The sequence below is a fragment of the Lampris incognitus genome, chromosome 15 (genome assembly GCF_029633865.1).
Source record: "Lampris incognitus isolate fLamInc1 chromosome 15, fLamInc1.hap2, whole genome shotgun sequence".
Classification (NCBI taxonomy): Eukaryota; Metazoa; Chordata; class Actinopteri; order Lampriformes; family Lampridae; genus Lampris; species Lampris incognitus.
The window spans coordinates 34,382,087-34,405,721 of record NC_079225.1 but is presented as its reverse complement, the minus strand read 5'-3'; the positions used below and the strand labels follow the sequence as shown (position 1 = coordinate 34,405,721).

At 43.6% G+C, this 23,635-nt stretch overlaps 1 protein-coding gene across 1 annotated transcript in view; it reads right to left on the bottom strand.

Annotated features, from left to right (window-relative positions):
- The window catches only part of fam49a (family with sequence similarity 49 member A), a 49,110-nt gene that overhangs the window by 9,528 nt on the left and 15,947 nt on the right, over positions 1-23,635 (bottom strand). Inside the window, exons 2-3 of the mRNA XM_056294638.1 lie at positions 10,272-10,326; positions 3,674-3,753 (exon numbers count right to left, since the gene is read on the bottom strand). Coding sequence (XP_056150613.1) covers positions 3,674-3,743 — 70 coding nt within the window. The 5' untranslated portion in view covers positions 3,744-3,753; positions 10,272-10,326. The remainder of the gene's footprint in view (positions 1-3,673; positions 3,754-10,271; positions 10,327-23,635) is intronic.

Sequence of the window (23,635 nt, the reverse complement as noted above, 5' to 3'; positions counted from 1 at the left end):
CAAGTTGTTTTCCCAATCAAAAAAAAAATGTGTTTGTTTCTTTTAAAGGATAGAAGCGTTAAGTACATGAAACATAAAAACATAGAGCAAGTGTTACTTGTTACGTCTGCATGTTTGCCAGCGCCCCAGCAATATTTTACTTTTGTAAGCACCTATTCTTTTAGCTAGCACATATCTACGTAAAGAGGTCCTGGACAAACTATACCAGCTTCCTTTTTATTCCTAACAGAGAGGCCTTTATTTTGAAAGTCGAGAAATCATGTTGTACATCTAGTAACCTCATTGATTTGACTGGGACACCCTAATCCAGTGGTTCTCAACCTTTTTGGGGTCCTGGACCCCCTGCGTATTTTTGATCTACCCTGAGGACCCCTCCACCTGATCTTGGGGGAGGGGGGTTGCAATTTGATAGAAACAGTAGAAACTGCATTTTAAATTGCATTATAGCATTTATTCACTCTTTGGGGCAAAAATAAGAGCTTTCAGTTATAACTTAGATATAGTTAACAAAACAGAATTCTTATGCAGTAACTTTCAGATATATGTAACAAAACAGAATATGTATTCAGTAACTTTCAGATATATGTAACAACAGCATTTTTATGCAGTAACTTTTAACAATGCAAACGGGAGCGAGATCTCTTATTAAAATACAATAAATTACACTTGTGAAACAGATGTAATTAAAGAAAAAAGTCCTGTTACCCTTTATAGTTTAGGTAGATAAAGGTCTCAGTCACATTTGAGTAAAATAATCCTATTTCTATAAATGTCACAGGATCTTTTTTTTAAAGATATTTTATTTTCACGGACCCCTTGCAATTACACCCCGGACCACTAGGGGTCCACGGACCCCCGGTTGAGAAACACTGCCCTAATCAACACAGCAGTGATCCAACAAAGCAGCGAAGGCTTCCGACCTGCTTCGCCTTTACATGTGCAGTTTTAGTATATCCATCCATCCATTATCCAAACCGCTTATCCTGCTCTCCTGGTGGCGGTGATGCTGGAGCCTATCCCAGCAGTCACTGGGTGGCAGGCGGGGAGACACCCTGGACAGGCCACCAGGCCATCACAGGGCAGACATACAAACATACACATTCATACCTAGAGACAATTTAGTATGGCCAATTCACCTGACCTAAATGTCTTTGGACTGTGGGAGGAAACCGGAGCCCAAGTGTTAGCTTTTACAAGCAAAGTCTATCCAAAGGACAGAACTGTTGAGTGCTCATGACTTATGAGCATATTTGGTTATAGTATAGTCATGGTAAAAACAGAATATACTGTGGTGGGGTGTAGACCCGTTCACATTAAGAGTTCAATGGGGAACTCGTGACAGGGTATACTGGTTAATAATACCCTTTGAATAAAAGCGACTTGTTCTTGTTCTGACCAACATTAGGGAAGAGCACTGCTGTGCACAGGGCATCCACAAACCTCTGTGTGACCGAGATCCATTTTCTTTTCCCCTGGAGGCAATGTGAAATTTTTTAATTTCTGAAATTGTCTCATGAATAAAAGTAGGACTGAATGTTGCTAGCGACTACAGATATTTTTTTAAGGAGTGAATGTTTGGAGGTTGGCTGTTCATGAACTTATAAGGAGACATGTCTGTTAAAGTTTCAATATTCAACCAAAGAAAAATATCGCCGTGGTTCATTGAAGAGGGAAGTCTTAGCCAAAGCGTGCTACATTCCTGGATAGCCACAGGGCCCAACTTATTCAACAGAGATAGTTTTTTTTTTGGGGGGGGGGTTGCTAAAATGTACTGAAGATCTAGGTCTAGATTTATTTAAAATACTTTAAGTATAATGTACATGCATACTCTATTCAAATGTGTTCAGCAGGAAGCATTGAGGTTATCAACCAGAAAACTATTATGGCCAATTAACAGTGCAAATTTTGAGTGAAATTTATTTTTAGGAAAATTCTTCTGGCTGAAACAGCTGAAACTTGCCAGTCATCTGTTTGCCCTGCAAGCACCAGATAACCAGAAGTCAGTTGTTCTTTTCGGCACCACCGGCATAGCTGCAGAAAGAACACATGCTATGCTCCAAAACAAGTTCATCAGCTTTTAAATCGTCTATTTTCTGTAATGCCATACACTTCAGCTATTAGCTTGGCTTTGCAAGGCCCAAAAATGTAAGGGATAATATCAGCTGCTGAACGATATTAAACATTTTTTTGCAGGACATCAGATCTCCTAAAATGGCCTATTTCTCTGGCTAACATGCACCGCAGAGGATTAACTCTTATAAAAATGACCTCTTATAAATACAGAACATTGCTTTGTATTAAAACTCTGCCCCGAGTCTTATTTTGCATTTCAAAACATTTTCACTCTCTTCTATTTCCATGCCCTTTCCCTTCCTCCGCTGAACAAAGAGAGCCTGAGAGCGGCTTCATAGTGACAAGTTGAAATATCGCTGTGGACGTGGTTAGCTTTTTTCCCCTTTGTTTTATAAAGACCAAAGCAGATTTATTTACTGTGCTAAAAGTACAGATGATTTGTCTAGATTACGTGAACACTGTGAGGCAGTACAGTAAAGCTGCTAGAGAAACTGGTTCGCATGTAAAATCGTTGTGAAAATGATTATAAGCTATATCGTAACTGTCATGCAATGGAAGACATTTTTTGTACATCGCAAATATAAATCAGTCAATAACTATGTTAGCTGTATTTCTTTTGCAATTAACCGCCACATATGAGTTATGACTATTTGCAACAATTCCAGTAGGACAATGCTGGGGGATGCAAGGATCACACAGCGAGAGAACAATTTCAACAACTACATAAAAAGAGCCGGTGTTTTGTTAGTGAACACAAAAGACATGTAAATGTAAGGAAAAAGACTGGGACTGTTAGTGCACAGACTGGAGCATGCAGGAGAGTTAGCTAGCAGACAGCAAAGGTCAATGAGTCGCTCCACTGCTACCCAAGTCGACGTAGGTTTGGGCAATTGAAATTCTAATTCAAGAATTGCATTAAAAATCCGTCACATATTACAAAATGGCCCTCGGAGCCTGCATGAGAAATTCAGAGAAGGAACGTTTGGCAGAATAGACTGACCCTTGACCTTTGATAGAGTTGCTAGAGAGAGATTAGAAAATAGAAAAAGAGAGGAAGGAAAACACGGGGCGAGAGGGAGACGGAGGGAAAGCCAGGCAGAGTGCAGGCAAAAGCTGTGCTCACTTTCAAAGTCAAGGAAAAAGTTTGGCCCTTGTTCAAGCTCTGTGCAAGTGAGCACTTTTAAAAGGTTCCCCATTTGGTTTCTGCAAGAGAAAAAAGGCGAGAGAAAAAGACAGATTGAAAGAAAGGTGTTTTGTGGTGTTAAAAAAAAAAGTCATCCATAAGTCATTGGAACGAACGCAGATGAAATGGCAGATCTGAGAACTGAAAGAGTAGGATGAGGAGGGAGCACGAGGCCCGATTAAAAGGGAAAGGAGACACGAGGAAGAAAAAAAAGATGGAGGAAACTAGAGGAAATCGTGCGGACTTCTTTGCGGCTTCGTCAATGGGAGAAGCCAGCCGGCGAAACAAACCACCTGCTGACAGGGAAGAAGACCAGAGAAAGAAGGAAAGATCCAAATTGGGTTAAACATTTCTCTCCCTGCCTCCCCCACTCTCCTCCCATCTCCCTCTCGCCTGCACTCGGGCCGCCAGACTTACTTTCAAAGTCCAGGAAAAAGTGGGGATAGTTCTCAATTTCCTTTGTTAGGACTTTTAGCAGGTTACCCATTCCAGCAAACCTGATGGTCAAAATACAATGGTGAGGAACACACAGCATGTACAAATATCATCAGTCAAAGCACCGTCAATACTGGTCAACCTCAGCAGAACCAGTCACGATGGCTGAAAACAAAACACAGACAAAAACAAGACCGATCTGCCCTGCGGCACACCCAACAGAGGCTGTTTCATTTTGCTCCTTTAGAAAAAGAATTGGCAGGAAACTTTTTTTTTTTTTTTAGTAAGAGGTCAACATTAAATTTTAGGTTTCGTCAATGTTAGTGCGATGTGTGTGTGTGTGTGTGTGTGTGTGTGTGAGAGGAAATTAAATCTTTGAGGATTAAAACTTTAAATAGGTCCTTTTTGGTTTTTCATTGGTGTGTGTGTGAGAGAGAGAGAGAGAGAGAGAGAGAGAGCGCAAGAGAGAGAGGCATTAAATGCTTATGTAGACGAAAACTTTAACTATCTAACCACATTGCAAGTCCATTTAAAAGTCCTATTTAAATCTTGTATTTAGTCTTAAAATCTTTTACACCAAAGAATGACAATTTAATTTCCAGTGCAAAAAAGTGACGACACCGTGAAATTAGTAAAGTGATCTGCCCCATTTCACAATACATCACTTGTTTTAAACCTTATAAAAAGTACATTTGTACTGAAACATGACAATACAGTGTGTGTGTGTTTGTGTGTGCTGCGCATGTGTTTGTCTCTATCCATCCCAATCAGTAAAAGAAGCTGACTGAAAAGACCCCCCCCCCCCCATCCTCCACTAAAACCTCTGCTTCAAAACAGCTTCTCAGCCCTTCCAGATTTGAGCCGTTAAAAGTTGGAACTAGGGACTATTAACCCTAAACACCAGTTAGGTGTCTCTATAAAGTTTTCATTGGAAGCAACAGGCAAGTCGGTAAGTAGTAATTTCCAGCGGGCAGCCGACTGTCTTAAACACCGAGGGTGGTCACCTGAACTCTGCAAGAGCAGCAGGACCTCCAACATTAAACACCAACACACCATCATTACTGTGAAGGAGCAGCTCACTGTACCTTCATGGAGTTGATACTGGGTCGAGCCTTAGTGAGGTGGTTTCAAAAAGGAAAATCATTCCAAATGGAATAAGAAAAAAGAATCATCATTGGCGGTCACTCAGGGTGGAGTATGACGGTCCTCCTTCTAGGTCCTTGCATGACAGCTTTTTACGTGGAGTGGCTGATGCGCCTGTAGCCACCACACGGTCCTTGGCAGGGGGTGGCCAGAGTCCAATGGCATGGAGAACCAAGACGATTGGGGACCACCCTCTGTTGCAGCCTCCATCCACCTTCACTGCTGTTGTGACCTGGAGACATCTTTCACCAGTTCCACCGTTGAGGTCTTTGTTGGATAGCACTTTGTCTGGAACCTCTCCCTTGACCTATCCGCCTTGGGTGACCCTACCAGGAGCCAAGCTCCGGACGGCATAGCTCTTGGGATCATTGGTACACGCAAGCTTCTCCACCACAACAAGGTGGCGATCCAGAAGTGAAAACAAAAAAGGGATATATAGATATATACCCTCACATACAGCCAATATATAGTATTAAAAAAAAACAGATAGCTCCTTGTGTAGGAGAGTCCCATTTTATAAGCCTTACATATAGCCGTCTTGGTTAAATAATGTTAATTAATCAAAAATAAATTACCTATAATTACACAATTTATTACTTTGACTTCAGAGATGTAAGCATTTTGTAGGAGTGTTGCCTCCCTTTTTCGATGATAGCATTGTTTTGTTCTTATTCAGAAACTAAATTCATTTCTAAAATTCAACAGCGGTGCACATTCTGTCAAGTATCAGACTACTCTGACAAAGTGTTACTCCCTGCCCCGTGACTCCAGTTATTTGAGTCATATTCATTAACGATTTATTGTAGTGTATTTTTAAGAATGTGCGATGTTTTACAAAGGTGCAAGCTTTGCAACGTGGCAGCGAAACCGGGTGCTCGGTAGATATGTACAGCTGTGCACGAGTGTGGTATCTCTCTCAGTGTCTCTTGGACACAACGGCTCGCTTCCTTTAACTTTGGTCATAGTCTGAAATCAGACAAAAGAGACTGTGTTGCTGTGTGCACATGATGATCACACAGCATGTCTCTGTGCAGCCCCCCAGCAAACCGTCTACTTCTGAATCCAGACTTTAGTCCCTTATCTTACACCCATCACACATCCTCATGTGAGAAGGAATGCACATTAAACAGATAAAGGATAAAAGGTCATGTTGAAGGAATTAACCTGCTGTGACGGATTATTGCCCTGATGCATCCGTTCACTGTCACCACTGCTGGGTCGGTGTAAGGATGACACCAGGAGGGGGCAGTGCACTCACATTACAGTCTACTGCAATTTTAACAGCTGTTAAGCGCTTCATGTTGGTGCATGTGCTGGAGGAGTGTACCACGGCATTATTTCTAGGAGAACCTTAACCCACGGCTACGACAAACACAAGCGCAGCGCTTCACAACACTTCTCATTTTGCTTAATTTTGTTGGCATTGGGGACCGGCCAGGCAGCGGTTTCGCTTCGCTTAGGAACCACAGCAAAACTAACAGCTAATTCTGGACCTGGTAACTATCACAGGGCTGAATCAGCAACATTGCAGGGCAGTGTTTGCCTAAAATGTTAAAAATAATAATAAAAAAAAGCACATCGATGGTGGTGCTCTAAGGCATAATTTTACAACAAGTGACAACAAAAGTCTTGCTAATACCAGCAGCAATTAAAGTAGGCAGGGTGGTGGTTAGGCTAGGCAGGGTGACCCCTTCAATGGTAAGGGAGGCGCACCCCCCCCCCCCCCAAGAGACCGCCACAAGCTCCTGGCACCAACTTTGAGAAATGCTGGCCTGGACTATCCACTGTGAAGTAATAGGCCTATATAGTTCAGCAGCACGGCATCCTGAGTTTCCATTTATCAAGCATAAAGTGCCCCAGAAACCAGTATACAGAAAAACATTTTCAACCCTTTACAGGAGAATCAGTACTTTATCTTCAACCAGCTAGACCAGGTCTTTTTCACCGACTGAAGTAACAGAATGTGGATGATATTATTCAAAGACGACCACGTTCACTACAATGGATCAAAACCTACCTTAGGTACTGCCATACACTTATCCACTTATCCACAGATCTAGTCTAAAGGCAAGGTTGGGTAGCTTTCAAACTAACCAAACCACAACAGAACTCAAACATCCATGAAAACAAGATAAGAGCTGATGAGGAAATATCCACCCCCGACTGACATAATCCTCAGCACAATGGATCAATTTCATCCAATAAATTAAGGAACATGATGGCGTGGTAACACCCAGTGCTTTCTTCAAATTTACATCTAAAATAACACGAATGCATGTCCAACTTTAATGCTCATCAGAGAAACGCCATTCCCTTTTCATGCCTTCTCAAAATAGACACTGCCTTAAAGTTTTGCCACAGCTCGCAGTCGATCGATCTGCTTAAGTCCTGAAGTAAGTCGTGTCTACAAGTAGCTGGTGAGTGAATGACGACAACAGTGGCTGTAGTGTGGTGCAGGTAGCAGAGGTCAGGTTGTTGCTGCAGATCATAGAGATAAAAACAAGCACAGGCCCAAGTCCTGTGGCATTAGTCTGGGTTGGGGTGCTGTGCGTCGCATGAACAACAATCTGATCAATCTCTTCAATTCAAAGAAGTTAACCAGTGCCAATTTGCATGCATTGTACTTTGCCAACGTTTTGTCATGGCACATTCCACTCTTTGTTTTTATGCCCAAGATATACCCAGCAGTTCCAGCAGACTGCCATACTATTTCCTGTCTCTCATGAAGCCAAGACGGAAATGAAAAAACAACAAGGCAGTTTGCCAGTCCAAACAAACTGGAAGTACCGCACATGCTCAGAGGCAGAAGGGCAGGAAGTAAAAAAGGAGGAGGGGACAGTGACATCAAGTGTTTGGGGGGTCCAACTCACCGGCATACTGTAAGAACTGCTAACAATGAAATCTTTTTTGTCATATTGAGTGAGATGATAGAGTCTCTATGGCTGTTTATGTGTAACAGTCCAAGTTCCACGCCCCTGTGGCATGCACTGAAATTCTGCTCCTGCTCATTCACTATTGGTAATGTGGCTGCTTTGTTTGGTTGGTTATTACAGCAACAATACTGGGCCGTTCAAGCTGGGCCTGCAGATTATTGTCTTGCAGATTGTGGTGGAGCAAGTTATCATTTGAACATACAGTAAGTCATTGTTTCATGTGAATGCCGTTTGTGTGACTTTATGTTCAACCAAGGTCTTGCTCAAAATGACACAGGAGAATTTACTCCTGTATGCTTGGTTTCCCCATCTACACTTTATCTAGACGACCTAGTTCTGAAAATCTGGACAGTTCATCATTCCTCTTTCCTGGAAGGGCTGAATTCCAGGGGAAATATGCCCTTCCTCTTCACAGGGATACATTTGTGAAAAAATTACCAAGCTATTGGCATTGGCGGTGCCTACATCAGTGAGCGTCATCATCATGCAAGCATAAAGTACACCCAACCCAGCTGTTAACAAGTGATTCTCTTCTTTATTTTCCACATCATTCCTTCCTTACGATTTTCCAAATGAGTACCCTACATAACTACTGTAGGTTAGGTTTTTAAAAAAAAAAACAACCACTTGATATTGAACTAGTAACAGCCACATCCATAACTACAACTTAACCATGCAAAGGTCTTTTCTGAAGTTTGATTAAGAACAGCACAATTGACAGAGCCAAAAAAACTTCGAGGGATACAAGTGTTGAAGTTTTACAACTGACCTACCACGGCTGAATAGCCACATGAACCCAAATGCCGCGAAAGCAATTCTCACTCTCTGTACACCTGCATGGCTGGGGAGCATTTTATTACCCAGTCAGTCAACTTGTCAGTGTAAATGAATGACCCGCCCTCTCTTTCCACCTTTACTCTGACAAAGGTTGTTCTTGGAGACAGATGCCGAGGTCAGCTCATTCAATAGCCCCACTGTCCTCATTTAACCTGTGTTTTAAACAGCCCTGCTCTCTTGAAATTTTATGTGTGAAACCTATCGATAATCACTGACCTTTTTATGCTTTGTAATTAAAACCAGCTTCGTGCAATGAAACCCCGAAAAGATCAGAATGTTTAAAATGGTTTCTCCTGCTTTTTGGGAGCATGAAACAAACTCTGTTGGGTGGGAAAGTCTACTCTGAGCAAACAGACAGATCTAATGAATGCTTGACTTGGTGCAAGTGCATAGGTCTTGAGATCAAATTCCCTATTCCGGGACATAATTCGCATAGTTTAGTCTTGTGTGGAAAGTGGGAACGTCTGTCACTGAGCGGTGGGGTACCTTACACCAGCATTACCATTTGGATCCAATGTCTTAGCGTGTTGTATCTCAGGGAATTCGCCTGCCACAATATAGGTTTCAGTCAAAACATGCTTGAGACACATTTGTCTTGTTAAGGTCTTAATTCTCTTGTTTCGCCTTGGGGGTGGGGGCGGGGGGTGGGATTGGAGAAATGCTCACAAATACCGAGTTTGACTTCACAATAATTTTCTATTCACTAGACAATGAGAGAACGTGTAAGGGTAAGTATCTTAATTGTGGCTCTCACTGTATCACTCCAAATACAGTTGAGAGGAATAAACAAGTGTTTACCAAATCACAATTGATGGCAAAAAATCTTTAGAGATGGGGTACTTTTTTTTTGTTGCCCTCCCCCCATTTTCTCCCCAATTGTACTTGGCCAATTACCCTATTTTCCAAGCTATCCCGGTTGCTGCTCCAACCCCTCTGCCGGTCCAGGGAGGGCTGCAGACTACCACATGCCTTCTCTGATACATATGGAGTCGCCAGCTGCTTCTTTTCACCTGACAGTGAGGAGTTTCACCAGGGGGACGTAGTGTGTGAGAGGATCACGTTATTCCCCGCCCCCAGTGCCCCCTTCCCCCCGAACAGGTGCCCCGACCAACCAGAGGAGGAGCTGGTGCAGCGACCGGGACACATACCCACATCCGGCTTCCCATGCCACAGACATGGCCAATTGTGTCTGTAGGGACGCCCGACCAAGCCAGAGGTAACGCGGGGATTTGAACCAGCGATACCCATGTTGGTAGGCAACAGAATAGACTGCTACACTACCTGAACGCCCTGAAATGGGGTACTTAACACCTGAAAGGTTTATCAAATGGTCTGTGGGGTAATGCTGATCTATATCGGGGTTCTTGACATGGAAAAGTTTGGGGTACCCATATTGGGGGCCTGGGGAACACCATGCAGCATATCAATGTTGAATCAAGTGGGGTTTTTTTCACCCGTTTTACAGCCCTGAGGGCACAAACAGCTCAGCACCCACAGAAAGGAGAAAGTCTTAGGCTTAAAAGGAACAGGTGTAAGCTTATCCCTGTGTGTAATCATTTACATGGCACCATTGTGGCTGAACCGCTCTACATCAGTGACAAAAATGAGCTCTAATGACCACGTTTGTAACTTGTATCTCTGTGCGTCTTCATGTGTAAATCATTTACCTTCTCTATGGAGGACCCTGGTTTGGCGTCTAGATCATCCGCTTTCTCTTTGATTCTGAACACAAATATAGGGGGGAGAGAGAGAGACGAAGACAGATAGAAGAGGAAGAGAAAAGAAGAAAGAAATATGAGAAGAGACAGGAATGAGATGGAGACTTTGTTAGCATAAGCCTTAAGTGACATATGAACAAACACAACAAAACCAAACCACAAAAACAAGCCTGGTATGGCCTGCATCACTGACGCACTGCTGTAACCCACCATAAACCACGTTTTTAGTGTGTGTGTGTGTGTGTGTGTGTGTGTGCGTGCATCTACCCACACGATGCATTTCATGTGTGTGAGGCAAACAGGTACAGTATCAACTTTCCACATGAACTAACCTCTACACACACACACAATAATGTTTACGACAATAATACCTGCCCACAGGTACAAACACAGACAAAACCCCTATCCACAAAAAAGGACACATCTAAATTATTCAACTCGAATCCTACACCCTGGTTCGTTCTTTAAGAAAAAGAGCTAATTAAAGTCTTGTCTGTTCATACTCTGGAGTATCACGTGTCCTGCGACATACTGCTAACGGTCATGCCACAGTGGGTGGGGGGTGGGGGGGTCCAATTCAACAACTAATGTAGTCAAGTGCCAATGCAAATCAACTTGTCTGAAAATGTTTTGTGACATCAACTCCTTGAGAAGTGGAGTAATCTGACCTATTCTACATTACCCCAGGATGTTTCTAGAAAACTTGAGTATAGCAAGCCATGTTCACAAAATATAAAAAAAGATATTTATATTATAAATGTACATTAAACATTAATATAAAAATTAAGAGATCAATTTAAAACAATGGAAATTCACCCACAGCATGATACGTCCAATTTCTGGAATCCAGTGGCTTTCACTGTGCAATTTTTCCCTTCCTTTTACAGCCTTGTGTGGGAATTCATAGGCCATTAGCTTACCGGTAGGCTAGATAATGCCGGTTAGATAATTCTGGCACGAAAATGAGACAGATTGAGCTCAAATGCCAACTCTTAGCTCTATGTAAGGAGTCAAATGCAGAGCAGATTGGCTGCATGTGTATGTTTGCCCGGGCATTCTGTGTGCCAATATGCAATTTACGGATAAGCAAAGTGAACGGTAAAATAATGTTTATTTCACAAATCACTGAGATCATTGATGAAAGCCATTCTTAACAGTGTCTCAAAATACTGAATTCAAATATCTCAATCCCCTCTTTAGACAGACACACACACACACACACACACACACACACACACACACGCCCAAACGCAAAATCCCCTCCAGGCTACTGCCTAGCGGAAATAATAAAATGCAAGCACTGTTGAAATTAATTCATACTTAAGAGCAGCAGAGATGACAATGTCTGCAAAGAACTAATTAGTCAAGGTGAGAGAAGTAGATAATATGCATTTTTCTGAGACAATGAGCCACATCTTAAGTTGCAAGAAGAAAGAAAACCACTTCATTTTGTCACTGCACAGTTGTTTGGTTACAATGAAATATGTCTTCTGCATTTAACCCATCCTACTGTATGGGAGCAGCGGGCAGCTACAGTGCCCGGGGACCGACTCCAGTTCTCCGATCCCCGTGTTGGTGGGCAACGGGACAGACCGCTACGCTACCCGGATGCCCTCATGCATGTCTTTATGATGGTGGGAGGAAACCGGAGCACCCGGAGGAAACCCACGCAGACACGGCGAGAACATGCAAACTCCACACAGAAAGGACCTGGGGCGGCCTGGGGTTCGAACCCAGGACCTCCTTGCTGTGTGGCAACAGTGCTAACCACTGGGCCACCGTGTCGTGTTGTTATAATCATTATAGGTTTAGCAAGCCAATTAAGTCAGTCAATTTAGTTGTCATGCCTATAAAGCTTAAGTGGATCGAGATAATCGTTGCACATAGTTTACCGTCATGCACTAAAACAGTTCTATTGTCAGCACACGAATGCGGAGCAGCACACACACACATGCATCTACCAACTCATGCTACGGTGGATATTTCACATACCGTCTTGCGGAAAACACACATCACATTTACTGCACAGAGTATACACACCCACATGCACACAGACAGGGCACCGTACACCCACATCTATAAGAGAATCCTTCACGTTACTTTTTTTGTTTGTTTGCCTGTTACATGTCACATAGAAACACACAGAGTCCTCACTTGTGAATTTTCCTTGTGGACACACCCTTATTATGAGAGAGTGGCAAGACAGACTCAACACACACATGCACGCGCACACATGCACACACACACCCAGTGAGAATAAAGCATCTAATCAATATCTGACATCACATTTATTTGTATCTCACTTTTCCATCCTAAGGCCTGTCGCATACAATCTTCATCATCCAGTCAACCCTCACAACCACGAAACCTGTTATGTCCTCTAAAAACCTGATGTGGTCTACCCAGAATTTTGCATAGCTTTTTTTTTTTTTTTTACAATTTCGGTGATTTAATATTTTAATCTTTATATCGATATATTTAGATGGTTTTATATTCTAAGGTTGTTGGGCACGCTTAGTATTTTTTTAAAACTGCATATGATCACATCCTTGTGCGTTTATGCACCCACATCTCCACAATGGGTGACAATGGGTTTCAGGTAATGGTTTTTTTCTTCAGATATGGATTTACAGTGTTTCAGTGAGGCATATAAATCCTGTTAACAACAGATTTTGGGAGGCAAAACTGACCTCTCTACAGTTTTCGGCATTGGATAAATGACCACAGGATGTAGGCTAACAGGTGTGTGTTATGTATGTTGTTGCTGTTGGGGGGGGGTGTCACTGGAAAATTCCACTCTGGTTTGGTAATTCCTGAAAAACATGTTTATATCTGGCATTTGCAGTCGCATGTCTCTCTTCCTGGCTCCACCACCTGCTGGGATGACTGACTGATTTGCTCACTGGTTGGCTGATTGTTTGGCTAACTGACTGAATGTTTGACAGGCAGGCTGGCTGGCTACTTCACCAGTTGGCCAGCTGGGAGTTGGGTTCACGAACCAGTTTATTGACTGGGTGGCTAACTTCTGGATGACTGAATGACCATCTGGCTAGATAATGGCTATCTGTATGGCAGCTAATCTGTAAAGCTGCTTGCGGGCTTTTTAATTTAACTGAGTGACTGGCTAACTGGTTGATTTAACTGATAGGTCATTTCTCTAACTGTCCTGTTTGACAAGCAGAGTGGCTGCATTAAGATTTTCCCCCCCTCTTTTTTCTCCCAAATTGTACCCGGCCAATTACCCCACTCTTCCGAGCCATCCTGGTCGCTGCTCCAGATCTGGGGAGGGCTGCAGACTATCACATGCCTCCTCTGATACATGTGGAGTCACCAGCCGCTTCTTTTCCCCTGACAGTGAGGGGTTTCGCCAGGGGGACGTAGTATATGGGAGGATCATGCTATTCCCCCCAGTTCCCCCTTCCACCCGGAACAGGCGCCCCGACCGACCAGAGGAGGCGCTAGTGCAGCAACCAGGACACATACCCATATCCGGCTTCCCAACTGCAGACACGGCCAATTGCATCTGTAGAGACGCCCGACCAAGCCAGAGGTAACAAGGACTCAAACTGCTGATCTCCATGATGGTAGGCAACGGAGTAGACCACTATGCCACCCGGACACCGGCTGTTACTTTTTAAAGAAATAATTCCCTAAATCTCGATGCAGAGTTTCAGTGAAAAGTTAGATGAGACAGGTACGTGCTGTGTTTACTCTGAAGCGCAATGATTGGTTGATTACGCAAAAAAAAAAAAAAAAAGCCGTCGTGTGCTCACGTGAAGAGGGCACGTTGAATCCTAACGAATCAATCAGGGATGCTCGTGTTGCAGAAAGCACAGAGAGCCATGGCTAGTGGAGGAGCGGAAGAACGTGAAAATCCTCCCACATCATTTAAGCCGTATATATGGCAGCACTTTGGCTTCCCTGTAAACTGTATTGATGGAAGAAGGGCGGTGGACAAAACCGTTACGGTGTCTGATTGGTGTTCCCCACATGGTGTTTTGAAAAGTGTCTGTGTGGGATTTGCAGCCCAGAAGGAACGGAAAAGGTGTGTCTGCCTCACACTTCCATGTGTATGTGCACATGCTTGTGTGCGCTGTCAATTGTTAATTGAGGGGCCCAGCAAAAAGGGTCCGTGTTTGTGTATGTGTGTATGTATGTGTGTGTGTTTATGTATGCTAACCTAGCGTGACTTTGAGGTAGAGAAGTCTACTCATGTGTCAGATCACGGGGGCCAAACACACCAACATGTCCATATAAGGAAAGCTGCTCTAGCCTGTTTTATCCCTGTGGACCGCCCATCCATCCCTCCCTCCCTCCCTCCCTCCATCCGTCCGTCTATCTGCAGCATCCCTGCTCCTCTCCCTGCTTCGGTTGCCATGCAGGTTGGGTAAGGGAGGGGTGTGGGTACAGGAGGAGGGGTGAGAAATATTGGCTGTGACAGATGGGAGCTGAGGAACAAGTTGAGCATGTGTGTGTGTATCTAAGTGGAAATAAAATTTCAGGATTTACTGGTAAAGGCTCTTAGCCTTCTAGTGAGTATTTATCAATTGTGCGATCTTGTGTTGCCTCGCCTTGTTAATTCCCTTAAAAGAGTGCATGCAGTCGACAGCTTTTTCATTGTATTTCTACAACTTGAGTCAATAAACACAACGAGTTGTTAAAAACACGCGGTTACTCTGCAATGCTTTTACATCTACAACTCCAGCTCGAAAATCAGATGCCTTCTGTCATGTCCTGATGTCAAGACCTGCAGACAAACGACACTCCCTCCCTCACCCAAACAAGGTGTGAATAGCCGAGACAAGAGGGCAATTTTTCACCTCTGGCGAGGCCATTACCGGCAGGGACTGCCGCTACACATTCTCAGCGAGCGGGGTACAAATAGCACCATTTAAAAAATGTCGTGCATTGCAAAAGTAAGTTTTTCCACCGCGGCGACAGAAACCACCTTTACAGTGGGTAAGTTTAGGTAGTGGTAAGTGAGGCTGCAGCTGGGGTGAGCCGGAGGAAAAGGAGACGTGGGGCGGGATGCAATGTCTGCATGCTATGTGTACCATGTCTCAAAGTTGAGTTTGACCTGAGATGCAGGCATGCGGGGGGGGGGGGGGGGTTGCAAGACTGTTGGTACCATCAGCCAGTCATGGCTTTTCAACACCAACACGCCCACAGCAACAGATGCAGCATTTTACTAAGAAGTTGAACCTGGCTGGAAAAAAAAAAACGTTAATTTTTATTGACACTTTATCAGAAAAACACACATATTGACTTCTTATACGTATGCTAGGGGTGCAAGAGAAATTAATCTGAAGATGACTGCAGGTCCTCTTTAATTCTCATGATCAGAGTAAGTCAAACAAAGAATTTGCAAAACGAACAAAATCTAGTCTTCAACATAGCTGCTGCACAACTGTATAAATGTTTACTTAATAAGCTAGAGAGTCAACGGGTCATAACTTTGGTGATTGGCACGCCGTTCAAAAACACTGCAGTTTGATAACCCAGCGAGCAGCACGCATGATCATGCTTCATTTCAAAACCCGCCAAACAAAACAGCAAATTACTGAAAAGAATACAAACTTAACAGCCAAACATTACATGTTGGTGACCTGACGTCATCGAGTTTTGTTATTCTCTTAATAAACAGCGAATAAAAACAACAATATTATCTATTTAACCTTTCATATACATTTGTTGGAAGATTAACTCTGAAGGCATATCCCCCTCCCCCTCTGTACCCAGCCAATTACCCCACTCTTCCGAGCTATCCCGGTCGCTGCTCCACCCCCTCTGCTGATCGGGGGGGGGGGCTGCTGCAGACTACCACATGCCTCCTCCGATGGGTCACCAGCTGCTTCTTTTCCCCGGACAGTGAGGAGTTTCACCAAGGGGACGTAGCGCATGGGAGGATCACGCCATTCTAAACCGACCAGAGGAGGCGCTAGTGCAGCAACCAGGGCACACACCAACATCCGGCTTCCCCCCCCCGCAGACACGGCCAATTGTGTCTGTCGGGACACCCAACCAAGCTGGAGATAACACAGGGATTCAAACATGCTCCCCGGACGCCCTGTCAATGGGTTTTTAAAGACATCTTGCAAAAAGGGGCCCTGGCCAGAAGCTAATGCTATTTGAGGGGCCGTGGCATGGAAAAGTTTGGGAAACCCTGGTTTAGAAAAAGGGACGGTGTTTGAGGGAGTGGGGCTGTCATTCTTGATTGATTTCCTGATGAGGAGGCTGGCCAAGTTCTCTTTTTAGAGTGAAAATGACAGCTTGACACACAAGATAAACACAAACCCAAACACCAGAATTGCAGAGAGCAGACAGACCAGAACATAAAAGAGATAATGTAACTACATCAGAAATTAAAAAAGGAGTTGTGCATGCAACCCCCCCCAAAAAAAAGCTGAAAAGAGTGCCTCACTATTCAAGATAATTGAGTGCAGCTTACAGCGCCTAAAAACAGTTTTACTGTATTAATGTTACCACAGTAACAATTCAAAACATTACTCTTATCTTAGCAAAGCATAAAACTCTTGTGAAATTTGAGTGTGTATCCCTTTTTTGTATGCATGTTGGATCCTGGATAGCTTTAATGTTCCCAGGTTTTCTGCAATGATGTGGACACGTGAGAATATTGCGTGTATACACACGCACACATAACGTGACCTGACCTGATCTGACAGTGGCCAGAGAAGGCCACAAGACAGAAAGACTTCAGATCCCAGAGTTCACTTTGTTAAATGGACTGGAACGGCGACTACTCCAGAGCCCCTCTAGTCGGCTTTGGTTTTACCTTGCCTATTTACACAACTCCACTAATATCTAGCATGTTCAACTTTTGAATTATTGAGTCAGAATATGTACAGGAAGGTTTAGGATTGTTGCACATTTATATGCTGTATTCATATATTAATATTGGGCGGCACAGTGGTGCAGTGGTTAGCACTATTGCCTCGCAGCAAGAAGGTCCTCGGTTCGAATCCCAGGGTTGTCCAACCTTGGGGGGGGGGGGGGTCATCCCTGGTCGTCCTCTGTGTGGAGTTTGCATGTTCTCCCCGTGCCTGTGGTGGGTTTTCTCCGGGTGCCCCAGTTTCCCCCACCATCAAAAAAGACATGCATGTTAGGGTTAGTACTCCTGTCTGTGCCCTTGACTGAGGCATGCCAGGATGAAGTGGAGTTGATCCCCAGGTTCTGCATGGTGGCTGACCACTGCTCCTAGCTACACAGCTAGGATGAGTTAAATGCAGAGTGTAATTTCCCTACGGGGACCAATAAAGTATATCAAAATCAAAAATAAAGAAAAAGTATTCAAGTTTTCAAAAAATTTTAAAAATTGTTTAGGCCTGCTTTGTCTTTTTCCCACTGCCGCTGTGGGCTATGCATGGCAAATTGTGGTCACTCACTCACTCATGGATGACGTGAGAGGGACATCAGCTGTTGTCCCCCTTTCTCAATGGACACTGCCTTGCTGCACATACACGTCCAGTGCAGATGCGCCATGCGTCTGGACGGTTTCGTGCGAGGCAAGGTGAAGTTCATTTCTGCACATGACAGCGTCACATGATGTGCTGTTCACTCGATACACTTCCATAGAGTTGCGGGGTATATTGTAGAAAGGGGGACATCAGCTGTTGTCCCCCTTTCTCAATGGACACTGCCTTGCTGCACATACACGTCCAGTACAGATGCGCCATGGGTCTGGACGGTTTCGTGCGAGGCAAGGTGAAGTTCATTTCTGCACATGACAGCGTCACATGATGTGCTGTTCACTCGATACACTTCCATAGAGTTGCGGGGTATATTGTAGAAACTAAATCAGAGTGCAGAAGTGGCCAAACACTGTAGGCCTTATGTGGTTGACTGGGTCTGAATGACATTCCAACCCAAGACATGAGGTCATTGATGCGAAATGTCCTCCACTAAACACTGAACTGTATATGGTAAAATGTCAAGGGTCTGCTTTTAACCGGTTTCCTCATCAAACTTTTGAAATACAAATCAATGAAATCAACCCTCTTCGGATGAAAAAGACAGCATAACGATGAAACTACCGCAGACTGGAAATACGCCAAGTTGCAAAGTCAGAGAGGATACTTGCTAGGTTGACCAGTGGAACAGGTGGCTTTCTCTTAACAAAACTACTCACTTCTCCGCTCAGACGGCTACCGGCGGCAAGAAAACACAGACGGCGCTCCCACATCAGACAGAAAACAGATCCATCAAAAAGGCAGCCAGGCCATACAAAAGGCTTTCTTCAACGATGGAGCTACCTGTATTTGAGAAATTTAGTCATGTGTGAATATGTAGCAAGGCACTGCTGGCAAGGAGAAGGTTTTCTCAGTGAAAATTTCCAAGACAAATAGAGGCAAAAATAAAGTTCTTGGGAATCAAATGTCACCATAGATGACTGATAGTAATGGATTGTTTTAAAAAGATTACTGATCTGCAGCAGTGTGCGACCGGTTTGTGTCCTTTCTAGCCATCTACAACAACAAAAAATGCTATCTAGAAGGTCCCTCTTGCATCTTATTTGCCTTTCATCCATTTTTATAGTCAGATCAGCTGTTGCTGTAGTGCCATATCCTCCTTAGAGCCACTGGGCTGCCCCTGGATAACGTGACAGCAGTTGATGTTCATCGGCATGCAGGATCTAACCTAAAAATCAATTATTTACATGGATGAGCGCTATCTTCTCTATTGGAAAATGCATATTTCCAGCAGAGCTCCAGGACACGCAAGCGGATTTCAACGTGCGACTAGTATACAAGAAAGGAGCCTGTGTACGTATATAAGACGCTTGTCACGACCACCTTCGGCCCAGGATTCCCAGGGTGGATACGGGTACGTATGCAGGCACACAAGACACGCACACACACTTTTCTGCTCCTTCTCATCTTTTTGAATTGAAATTCTTACTTCATTCTCATCTTTCAGTGTAGCTTATTTCCTGCATTGTGTTTCATTTGATTTTATCTACCACGTTCAGTACATTGTGTTTCAACTGTTGTTTAAAATGTGCTATACAAATAAAGTTTGAACGTCTGATTGATTGACCCACACAATCCTACACAGTCACACAATGTGGGTATCAATTCATTAATGTGTGTGTGTGTGTGTGTGTGTGTGTGTGTGTGTGTGTGTGTGTGTGTTCAATGTGCTGATGGTAACTGATCCTCAGTTTAAAAGTAAAAGTTTTTCGCTTTCTGTGCTGTGCTCATCAAATGAATGAAAAAGGGGATGAAAGTCAGCGGGAGAGAGAGAGAGACAGAGAGAGAAAGAGAGGATGAGAGGCACATCTGGCACCAAATGAGTTCCCTTTGGTGGACGCTTTCAGAGGGTTCAACCAAGGGTTAGACCCCAATGGAGGTTCAATAGACTGGAAGGCCACAACTCTCCCATGAGTAAATGACTGTGTGTGACGGACAGAGAGCAAGAGCAAGAGCAAGAGCGAGACAGACAGACAGACAGACAGACAGACAGACAGACAGACAACCCTTGGAACATCTTTTTCTGCTCTGCATGGCAACAGTCAATGAATGGATGGATGAATGATGATTTTCTAACAGGCCAATGAACTTGGGGGGGGGGGTTGGGTTGTTGGTAGTGGATTGGGGGAAGGGGACATCCATCTGCAGTGTGATTCAATCATCACAATGTCTCCTGAAAGCAAGTCTAACCATCGAGGAAACCGCCACTTAAATGCATTATCCATAACACTCATCAACTTTTAAAGACTGATTAACTTCAATTGAATTCAAACATGAAGAGTATGTCAGCGCTGGCTCTTAATCTCATTTTGCCATTATGTCCTTGTCTCTGCAACTTTGCGTTTGCTTTCAGTAGACCCATACAAGCCTTGTCGCTTATTCCATGTATTCTTGTGGAGTCATGTCGTTCCCTTCTTTCACCCTGCACAGCGGTTGTTGAAAGTAGTGTTAAAATGAAAGACGTACAACTGCAAGCATGAAAGTGGCGAGTTGTCAATGTTTGATGCTCAAAGGTATGAATGGTCCTGTCAATATCAAGCCAATATGAAACTATACATTATTTCATGAAACTAGGTGACTGAACTCAAAGAGAATCGACATCAGACCTCACTTCAAATGAGGCCTCGTCGAGCTTTAAGGGGGAAAACCCTTTAACCCATCTGTTACCACTCTGGCTCAGAATTGACTCCTCTAATCTAGTGTAGGAACCAGGGCTTTAAATAGGTTGAGGTATAGAGCTGCAATGTTGGGTTGCGGAAGGAAAAATGTGATGCATTGTCACCATAGGGAATCGGATTATTAGCCATAATGTATCAACTGTACAAGGTAGACGTAACCATGACCTACGAGATTGTAAAATGATATATGCTTCTTCTGTAAAAGCCATAAGTTAGTCTGATTTCAACTTTGCTTTTTTTTTGTGCCCCCCCCCCCTTTTTTTTCTCCCCAATTTTACTTGGCCAATTACCCACTCTTCTGAGCTGTCCCGGTCGCTGCTCCACCCCCTCTGCCGATCCGGGGAGGGCTGCAGACTACCACATGCCGCTTCTGATACATGTGGAGTCACCAGCCGCTTTTCACCTGACAGTGAGGAGTTTCACCAGGGGGGCGTAGTGTGTGGAAGAATCACACTATTCCCCCCAGTTCCCACTCACCCCCGAACAGGCACCCCGACCGACCAGAGGAGGCGCTAGTGTAGCGACCGGGACACATACCCACATCGGCTTCCCACCCGCAGACACGGCCAATTGTGTCTGTAGGGATGCCTGACCAAGCTGCAGATAAAACGGGGACTCAAACCGGGATCCCCGTGTTGGTAGGCAACAGCTACGCTACCTGGATGCCCCACAACTTTGCTTTTCAAAAAAAATAAAAATGTATTCCTGCAGCGCTGATGACGTACTACACTAACCACGACCCTACCGCGAGTGCCACCAATCAGAGACGGTGCTGCTACCACAGAGATGTAATTTGGTTGAAACCAGGGCCACTTTCAGTGCCTATAAAATATAGCAAAACATTTATTTAAACGGAAAAGGTGGTGCGAAGTTTAACCCCTTGTTGTGTTACGCATGCGTTGCAACTATGGCAGCTGAGAAGGCCATTCTTTGCGTTCTTTTTTAAGGAATTGTCAGAGCCTGATGAAATCGGTTTAAATAGGCATTTAACACTGCAAAATACTTATGACAAACACGTCTTCTAATGTCATCAATCGCTGCATACAACAAGCTGCAGTGGACGAATTTGTAAAGGACTTAAGTTGGATCCATTGTGCACATTGTAACGCACCGGGATTTATATATGCGTTGCTGCTGATTGGGTAACACCCACCAACTGAGAGAAAACGTACCTATAAGTCCGTTTCACACCATTTCGAGGAAACATGTCGTTCTACACAGAAACTGTGGCGAAACGGTGTACACTGTTTTCAGGTTGAAAGTGCCCCAGTCGAAAGTGAGGGGAAAGGGATTCAGTGAAATTTACAACGCTTTATGGGATGAGTAATTCATTCATTCCTAAAAAAAGACATTAAATACACGGCCTTGTACGTTTGTAATTTTTTTCTGTTTTTCAATTATTATTTTTTTGCTTGGACTCAGAATAACAAATTTCACAGCAATGGTGTCTGTCTTGTCTGGCAACAATGAAAATCCTATGGAGGCTAAACAGAAACTGAAACGCAGGGGATCCATACCGAGTCTTGTAAACAGTCAAGTCTGCAACATCTATAACATGACAAATCGAAGGCTAAAAGATATGACTAGTAATCAGGGACAGTATCTAGCAAAGTGATCCAGGATATCATTTTAGGTAGAAAAGTGACAAACATTTTTCTGTTCCTTTTCATGTAAGAATCCATGTCAAATTAAACAGGAAATGCACCTAGTCTCACATCAAGCTGGCTGAACTTCTTTCACTTCCTCCCAAAACAAGTGATTGTTTGAGCGTCTTCACACCGTCTTTTTTCGATCTCAGACCAACATCACTGCAAACATGAAAAAGGGGGGCGGAGAGTCTGCCAAAAAGTAACATGGAGTAAAGAAAAACATTAATTTCCTGTTGTGTCTCACAGAAGACAGATGTCTCAGTCAGTTGTATAATGAAAGCGAATCGAAACATCAACAGTCAAGTTTACTGCATTGCTTTATTAGGTAGTCTCTGTGATGCACGCAACGCAGAAAACTGTCAGCAAATCAAAACATGTTGCCCTTTCAATTAGCTGGCCAATTCTGAAATCAAAGTAAAGGCTTTTTTTAATCTTACTCTAATGAAATTCCGGAACCCTCCTCATCTTTAGTCCAAGTGATTGATGCTTGAGTGGAGTTCTTTGTGAACTAGGCCGACTGCCTTCAAGGCCAACTAGGGCCTTACCGAATTGGAAAATTAAATCATTCTTACTGGCCAGCACTATAAATTCATCTAAACAGGTTATATTAGAAAAAAAAAAGAAGTCCTTTCAAACATGAAGCTGTACTTTTTTTTTTTACATTCTTATCCGGTTAGCCAATTGAAATCTTGCTTGCATGCAGTTATTTACAAACTGACCGTTTCTATTTAAGGGTATTTTCAGTCAGTTGAGTAAAGAACTGAACTTTAATTTATAGCCAAATCCTTAATCTTTCAGCGGTTCAAACTTGAAATCACATCACTTCACGGTGACTCTGCACCTGAATATGGTGGTCATGTAGACAATTTCTCTAAAATGGAGTCTTCATTTATTTCCACTCCATCTTTTTGTATTGCTCGTCCTTACATTGTGGTAGGATTGTGTCAGGAGAACAATGTACACTTTTGATCATGACACTAGCTGGACTACACCTCCCCCACCCCCACACACACACACCATATGGTCTTGACAAATCAATAGCAATATGAACCCAATTCGGTTTCTGCAGGCACAGACCTGTCACTTAGCGTGTCCTGGTGGGATAATTAGAGTCCTTTTGAAACAAGTGAAACTCTATGCCTCAGTTTCCTGCCCACAAGGAACCCACCCTGTGTGACTGTAACGACTACAATCTCCCTAAGCAGTGGCAGAGCATTTTGCTCTGGAGTCATGTCTGGGTGAACGGGTGTCCCAGAATCCCAGCATGCTCTTGTTTGACACATGTCGGTCACATCACATTAAACACGCAACTAATGAAAATGCATAATTAAGTTTTGGATATGCACATGCCCCTTGAATCCCCTACATTTTAGCTGCAGTGTGGAGCTGAGGTAGCAATGGCAAAAAAAGCAATTGAATGTTGTTTGAACACTGGCAATATATGATTATTTAAACACACTGGGACAATATTGTCAAACTGCCATTGTTTCAAGCTCAAT